The sequence below is a fragment of the Schistocerca serialis genome, chromosome 2 (genome assembly GCF_023864345.2).
Source record: "Schistocerca serialis cubense isolate TAMUIC-IGC-003099 chromosome 2, iqSchSeri2.2, whole genome shotgun sequence".
Taxonomy (NCBI): domain Eukaryota; kingdom Metazoa; phylum Arthropoda; class Insecta; order Orthoptera; family Acrididae; genus Schistocerca; species Schistocerca serialis.
Genome location: NC_064639.1, coordinates 981,886,596 through 981,895,151, shown reverse-complemented (window position 1 = coordinate 981,895,151; position 8,556 = coordinate 981,886,596). Strand labels below are relative to the sequence as shown.

Sequence of the window (8,556 nt, the reverse complement as noted above, 5' to 3'; positions counted from 1 at the left end):
TGCGAGAAATGATATCTTTATGCTAATATAACGAAAAGAAAGGAATGTTGAGCCCAAACGTAGCTGTAACTCTCCCTACAAAGACTTGCACGCATCAACAAAATATGATGTTACGCATCTGGTGGGAACAAATGGTTCAAATGGCTCTGAGCACTATGGGACTCAACTGCTGAGGTCATTAGTCCCCTAGAACTTAGAACTAGTTAAACCTAACGAACCTAAGGACATCACAAACATCCATGCCCGAGGCAGGATTCGAACCTGCGACCGTAGCGGTCTTGCGGTTCCAGACTGCAGCGCCTTTAACCGCACGGCCACTTCGGCCGGCTCTGGTGGGAACAGTAATGGTGTGACGTATTACGAGTTGCGGGGTGGCGGCAGGAAGGGCATCTGGCCACCTCTTCAACTAACATTGCCACATCCGATTAAACCCTGCGTATCCGGGGGCAAAACGGCACAAACAAAAGAAAGAAAGAAAGTTGTGTTTATTAAACTTATGGAAAAAGTCCACGAACTTATACACCAACCTAATAGATGGGAATGATCTCGGCGAGAACAAGCTACCTTCCGATATTAGTAGACGCCACTACAGTCAGGTTTCTGCGCATGCACAGTGTGCAGCATACTCGGAAACTCAGAACTAAGCACTCGGCACAACCTATAGATCATTGATGTCACAGACAACCTCGCGCTTCAGCCCGGAACCGTGCTGCTACTACGGTCGCAGGTTCGAATCCTGCCTCGGGCATGGGTGTATGTGTTGTCCTTAGGTTAGTTAGGTTTAAGTAGTTCTAAGTCCTAGGGGACTGATGACCTCAGATGTTAAGTCCCATAGTGCTTAGAGCCATTCGAACACCCTCGCAACGTGGCTGGCTGTTGATTTGTGTAAATCCATAAAACGAGGAAACCTTTTCTTGCCGTGCTCTGTCCAGTGGCATTATCGCCATATACGGCGCAAATGTTCCTCTTCGCTGCCGTCAATCCTCTATTGGAGTCGAGAACAACAAAGTGTTGGAAATGTTCCGATTTCTCCACTTGGTACTCCATTTCCTAGCGTCCACAGCCCGTTCACTATCTCCAAACGACAAAATGACAATATGTAAACTCAAACAGAAACAGTAAACTCAAATGAAAATGATAATCGATAAATAAACCCATAGCAACCGGAATACCAAAATGCTAAACAAAAGCGCTAATAAGTTATGCACCAGCCTAATAGATATGGATTTTGTGCTTTCACCTCTAAGTTTCTAACCGAGTTGTTTGTTTTGCTTTCATGATTCAGTGAAAAGGTTGTATGACGTCCTGATATTTTTCCTATACTGTTCTTCTGCAAGAGAGACGAAATATCTTAAACCAAAAAGGTAGAAGCCTACACTATACATTTACAGCGTTATTCAGCTGTGCCTATCGATATCGTTTTATCCTATCCGCAAGTCTGTATCTGAACTTTAAAAACCTCGCAAGAGATTTTCATATTATCTCGCTCGCTACACTACGCGCAAACTGTTAATCCTAAAGAAAAAAAATGAACAGAACCTTTTTGAGACCTGGTGGTCAAGGGAAGGCAGGATTCGGTTACTATTGTGGACGGGGCCGTAATCAGTTACTATTAGTTGGCTTTTCTTTAAATCACATACAATTTATTTAAAATCAACTACAAATTATAATAATGGCAAGCACGAAAGATGCGCGCACTTTGATTACTCAATTTTGACCAGAAATTTGCTCGTATAAGGCTGCATTCATAGAGGCACCGACAACGACTGTCGCCCGATAGCTAGGTCACGGTACATCCGATCTCCTTCGTCAGTTTTTGGGTGTGTCAAGGAGGCTAGGTTACGTTGCGTTGCGTTAAAATCTGTCCTATGTATGAAGTAGGCTAGATTTAGCGTCCTAGAGTGGGATGCATACAACGATGCCTCTTTGATTGGAGACTAGTGCTTCATTGCGATTTTTGCTACTAAAAAGACGCTGAATGAATGTGTCTGTCCTCAGTTATCGGATTAGCCAGACAAATTTTACGAATTTATCAGATGAAGAGAAAAATGTTGCTTTACATACTCGAGGTGATTCGTGTTGAACTTAAAAACCAAGATTACTTTATTTCTTTGAAGTTGTGCAGACATTCGTCAATTAACGTTCAAAGGCTGTCATTAAGCATGCGTATAAAAGACAAGCTAAAAAATTTAGATGCTCTGAGCACTAAACACTCTCAGCACTAAAAAATGGAAACACGTACGCCACATTTGCAAACTACTTCATGTAACAGGATCACGAGCCTACTGGCATGAAAACTCCAGTAATGAAAACGCCAGTAAGCAGTACCAGTAATAATAATGTGCAGACAGCTAATGCCCACCTATTATACCCCAAAAAAGATGCGCTACAGTGCTGGTAACCATAAGCATAAGATACGCCACCCTTCTTACGTGAACAAATTAATTTTTTAGGCTATAATTTACGCTCAATATTTCCGATAAAGTTGTTTCCAATAAGTCGGCGATTTCATCCCATACATTCCGACCGATATCCCGACTATGATATTTTCATCTTCAGTATGCCACAAACCCACTCTTTCTTGGCGTAAACGGTCACTTTCTGGCAGTCCATTTATCGTGTGACAACGTCGGTCGATTTTGCCGAAGAAAACTAACTGATTTGAATTTCATTGATTGTCGTCTGAGGGAATGTTCAGGGGATGTGATTGGCGACAGCGCATGTGGTGGCGTACTGACTTGAAAAGATCGGTCGTCTTCTGACGATGTCGGTCGTCGGCGGAATCCGCCGATGTTGGCGCCACTGTGACCGCGCGTTAGAACAGGCTCTGCCTCGCGCCGCCGTCCGTGAACACGGCCAAGCATCCGAGAAATGCGAACCCGTCCGTGTTGACGCAACACGTCCGCCTCCCATCTCGTTAAGACCCCCAAGTTACGCGACCCAGCGGCGCGTGCCTAGCCCTTGCCGACTGACAGGTTGCGCCTGGGGGGCACACAACGTGGAGAGTGACCGCAAGCCAGCCCATCAGAAGCGCAGTGGGGCGGCAGGGCGGTGCCTCCCCCCCCCCCCCCCCCCCCCCCAGCCGCTCGGCACCTGCACCGGCGGCAGAGCTTTCGCCGCAGTTGCACACGCGCCGTCTGCAGTGGTGGTCGCAGTCGGCCGAGTACACGGGCTCAACTGCGCTCTGACACACACGTGTGGGGCGACCGCGCTGTAGGACTTGCTACTCGAGCTGCATATCACTGGCGGTGTTTCCTCAGTGAGATTCACTCCCAAACAATAAACTGCACGTGCCCACGACAACAGGTTATTAGCACCACACGAACAGTTGCTCACGATCCAAACTACAGCCTGCGAGGTCTATTTCTTCACAATCACTTCATTGTGCGGTTACCAGGTTCGATTCGCGGTACCATCGTCCACAAACCGCTAGGAAGTCCTCGCAGAAACATTACTGTTGACTGCGCTTCATAATCGGAAATGAAAGTAACAATTAACAGTTCTCACAAAATTACGGTCGCTTATTTTTAGTGATAGGAACGGCAGAACCTGAAGCAAAGACCAAGATAGTTTCTTATTGCTACAAAGGGTGAACCAGGAAGCTCATTTGAGAACTTCACCTTTTCCCGTCAGCCATATCGTCAAATGCAATAGTGTTTACTGACTCTCGTGGTTCGTAGACTGAAGCCGGAAACTTTTGCATTGACGGCTTGAGTGAAAGTAAACGCGAAAGTTTCAGCACCGTAATTTCCGTAAATCTCACGAACAGTCTCAAAACAGTCTTCAACATTCCCTAACAGGTAGCAAACATTTCTGTTCGACATGAGTATACAACTGTGCTCAGTGGAGATCGTTATGTCTGTAAGTAACTAACTGACCCGACGAATGCGGAAAGCAGCTAGTATTTTTACCTTTTCACCAGACTGTGTTCCTGCGTCTAAGTTTACAGACGGTACGGGATTATAGTCTGTTCTGATTACACATGAGACAAAGCTGGCTTCATAGATAGCTTTATAGGATACTGAAATTGAAGGTAAGCTGTATACCGAACTTGACGATAATACCTCAAGAAATGTAATGTTACCAGTGCTTACGTTGCATCAGCGTCAAGTTGTAACACAATCTGAGACAACAGGAACAAATGCTTTTTGACTGTATATTGGTATTAAAAAACAGTCTGTAATACTTCGGGTAATACACGTAATTTTGTGTAAAGATAAATGAGTGAATAAAAGCTGCAATACAACAAACACAAATTTTGATTCCGTTGAGGTGTGGTATTGGCATATTAGTAGGTGCTTGGTATAAAAAGGATACGAGAAACTGTACAGTCACTAAATTCTCGAAACAAGTAGCTAATCTCATGTAGCCACTGGTACTTGTAACAACAGACAGAATTTCCCGTGGTTTTGAATTACGTTTGAAGTTTGCTGCTACATGTACGTGCCATCATGAAAGTCGCCACTACGAGACGCGATAAAATAGTGTGGTAACTATAAAATACCCACTTTAAGATATAGGACCACTAACAGGCCACAGTTGAAAGTGAATACGTCGTCTGTTGTTGGACATTTCAAAGAGTGTGACGACCGCCTGGATCCTCCAGCGCCTCAGTCGAGCAGCAGCCAGCGCTTCCAGCCTCCAGAGGTTGTCCAGCAGTTGTGACCGCGATGCCTCTACCCAGTGGCATGGCGCTGGCCTCGGCCGTGACTTTCGCGGCCAACTTCCTCATCTACAATGCCATCGACTACACTCCGGTGAGTGTGCAGAAAACCGTAGCTAATCTCTCTCGTGATCACTTGATTCTGTGCCTGCATATCACGTGTACTCGTGTTAAGACCAGTCGGTGCAGGGCCGGTTTAAGGCCATGCGGCGCCCACAATATTAATGGACGTCGAGGCTCCTCTTCAACAATGTGTACTCATATTTTTTTAGATGTATTATTTTATACACAATATCTTATGACAATCTTTTGACAATGTTGACTGGAATACTCTCTTTCAAATTCTGAAGGTGGAAGGGGTAAAATACAGGGAGCGTAAGGCTATCTACAATTTGTACAGAAACCAGATGGCAATTGTGAGTAGGCTGTTTAGGTTTTTATGTTGGTAAGTAGGCTGTTTAGGTTTTTATGTTGGTAACGTCACGTAGGGCTCTGTATGAAAATCACTGGCTGTGCTGTGTGCAGTCTGTGGCTGGTTGGCATATTCGCTATTGTAGTGATGGGCATTTGGATGTGAACAGCGCGTAGCGTTGCGCAGTTGGAGGTGAAAAATAGTTCAAATGGCTCTGAGTACTATGGGACTTAACTGCTGTGGTCATCAGTCCCCTAGAACTTAGAACTACTTAAACCTAACTAAACTAAGGACATCACACACATCCATGCCCGAAGCAGGATTCGAACCTGCGACCGCAGCGGTCACGCGATTCCAAACTGTAGCGCCTAGAACCGCCCGGCCACTCCGGCGGCAGTTACAGGTGAGCCGCAAGCAGTTATGGATGTGGGAAGAGAGATGGCAGAGTTTTGAGAGCGGATGATCTGGACGTGTGTCCATCAGAAAGAGTAAATTTGTAAGATTGGATGTCATGAATTGATATATACAGGGTGTTACAAAAAGGTACGGCCAAACTTTCAGGAAACATTCCTCATACACAAATAAAGAAAAGATGTTATGTGGACATGTGTCCGGAAACGCTTAATTTCCATGTTAGAGCTCATTTTAGTTTCGTCAGTGTGTACTGTACTTCCTCGATTCACCGCCAGTTGGCCCAATTGAAGGAAGGTGATGTTGACTTCGGTGCTTGTGTTGACATGCGACTCATTGCTCTACAGTACTAGCATCAAGCACATCAGTACGTAGCATCAACAGGTTAGCGTTCATCACGAACGTGGTTTTGCAGTCAGTGCAATGTTTACAAATGCGGAGTTGGCAGATGCCCATTTGATGTATGGATTAGCACGGGGCAGTAGCCGTGGCGCGGTACGTTTGTATCGAGACAGATTTCCAGAACGAAGGTGTCCCGACAGGAAGACGTTCGAAGCAATTGATCGGCGTCTTAGGGAGCACGGAAAATTCCAGCCTATGACTCGCGACTGGGGAAGACCTAGAACGACGAGGACACCTGCAATGGACGAGGCAATTCTTCGTGCAGCTGACGATAACCCTAATGTCAGCGTCAGAGAAGTTGCTGCTGTACAAGGTAACGTTGACCACGTCACTGTATGGAGAGTGCTACGGGAGAACCAGTTGTTTCCGTACCATGTACAGCGTGTGCAGGCACTATCAGCAGCTGATTGGCCTCCACGATCCTCATTTCAGTGCAAATGTTCTCTTTACGGATGAGGCTTCATTCCAACGTGATCAAATTGTAAATTTTCACAATCAACATGTGTGGGCTGACGAGAATCCGCACGCGATTGTGCAATCACGTCATCAACACAGATTTTCTGTGAACGTTTGGGCAGGCATTGTTGGTGATGTCTTGATTGGGCCCCATGTTCTTCCACCTATGCTCAATGGAGCACGTTATCATGATTTCATTAGGGATACTCTACCTGTGCTTCTAGAACATGTGCCTTTACAAGTACGACACAACATGTGGTTCATGCACGATGGAGCTTCTGCACATCTCAGTCGAAGTGTTCGTACGCTTCTCAACAACAGATTCGGTGACCGATGGATTGGTAGAGGCGGACCAATTCCATGGCCTCCATGCTCTCCTGACCCCAACCCTCTTGACTTTTATTTATGGGGGCATTTGAAAGCTCTTGTCTACGCAACCCCGGTACCAAATGTAGAGACTCTTCGTGCTCGTATTGTGGACGGCTGTGATACAATACGCCGTTCTCCAGGGCTGCATCAGCGCATCAGGGATTCCAAGCGACGGAGGGTGGATGCATGTATCCTCGCTAACGGAGGACATTTTGAACAATACCTGTAACAAAGCGTTTGAAATCACGCTGGTCTGTTCTGTTGCTGTGTGTTTCCATTCCATGATTAATGTGATTTGAAGAGAAGTAATAAAATGAGCTCTAACATGGAAAGTAAGCGTTTCCGGACACATGTCCACATAACATATTTTCTTTCTTTGTGTGTGAGGAATGTTTCCTGAAAGTTTGGCCGCACCTTTTTGTAACACCCTGTATATTATGATTTTTGAACACTATTAAGGTAAATACATTGTTTGTTCTCTATCAAAATCTTTCATTTGCTGACTATGCTTACCAGTTGTTACTGCCTTCAGTAGTTAGAATCTTTTATTTAGCTAGCAGTATTGCCGCACGCTGTATTGCAGTAGTTTGAGTAAAGAAGATTTTTTTGAGGTAAGTGATTCATGAAAGGTATAGGTTACTGTTAGTCAGGGCCATTCTTTTGTAGGGATTATTGAAAGTCAGATTGCGTTGCGCTAAAAACAATATTGTGTGTCAGTTTACTGTTGATCAGAATAAATAAAGAGAGAAATGTCTGAGTACGTTCAGTTTTTCTCAGCTGTTTGAAAATCAAATAACGTAAGAGGTTTACCAGCACTGTCATTCATAAATTTTTCTAAGGGATGTTTCACAGTTATAAGAGTCGACGGGCTTGAAAGGGATGCAGTGGTTGGGAAGGGAGTGAGACAGGGTTGAGCCTATCCCCGATGTTATTCAATCTGTATATTGAGCAAACAGTAAAGGAAACAAAAGAAAAATTTGGAGTAGGAATTAAAATCCATGGAGAAGAAATAAAAACTTTGAGGTTTGCCGGTGGCATTGTAAATCTGTCAGACAGGGAAGGGCCTGGAAGAGCAGTTGAACGGAATGGGCAGTGTCTTGAAGGGAGGATATAAGATGAACATCAACAAAAGCAAAACGAGGATAATGGAATCTAGTCGAATTAAATCATGTGATGCTGAGGGAATTAGATTAGGAAATGAGACACTTGAAGTAGTAGATGAGTTTTGCTATTTGAGCAGCAAAATAACTGATGATGGTCGAAGTAGAGAGGATATAAAATGTAGACTGGCAATGGCAAGGAAAGCGTTTCTGAAGAAGAGAAATTTGTTAACATCGAGTATAGATTTAAGTGTCAGGAAGCCGTTTCTGAAAGTATTTGTATGGAGTGTAGCGACGTATGGAAGTGAAACGTGGACGATAAATATTTTAGACAAGAAGAGAATAGAAACTTTCGAATTGTGGTGCTACAGAATAATGCTGAAGATTAGATGTGTAGATCACATAACTAATGAGGAGGTATTGAATAGAATTGGGGAGAAGAAAAGTTTGTGCCACAACTTGACTAGAAGAAGGGATCGATTGGTAGGACATATTCTGAGGCATCAAGGGATCACCAATTTAGTATTGGAGGGAAGCGCGGAGGGTAAAAATCGTAGAGGGGGACCAAGAGATTAATACACTAAACACATTCAGAAGGATGTAGGTTGCAGTAGGTACTGGCAGATGAAGAAGCTTGCACAGGATAGAGTAGCATGGAGAGCTGCATCAAACCAGTCTCTGGAATGAAGACCACAACAACAATATCTTATCAAATGGTTCGAAAGGCTCTGAGCACAATGGGA

The 8,556-nt window shown here is 44.5% G+C and overlaps 1 protein-coding gene across 3 annotated transcripts in view; it reads left to right on the top strand.

Annotated features, from left to right (window-relative positions):
• Positions 1 to 3,133: 3,133 nt before the first annotated feature.
• The window catches only part of LOC126458398 (esterase FE4-like), a 325,378-nt gene continuing 319,955 nt past the window's right edge, over positions 3,134 to 8,556 (top strand). For 2 of the 3 annotated variants that reach the window (XR_007585628.1, XM_050095408.1), the window contains exon 1: positions 3,134 to 4,757. Coding sequence is in view for 2 of the 3 variants with exons in the window: in XM_050095408.1 (XP_049951365.1) it covers positions 4,671 to 4,757 (87 nt within the window). In the remaining variant the exon portion in view is untranslated. The remainder of the gene's footprint in view (positions 4,758 to 8,556) is intronic. The other variant, XM_050095409.1, reaches the window with a different exon arrangement.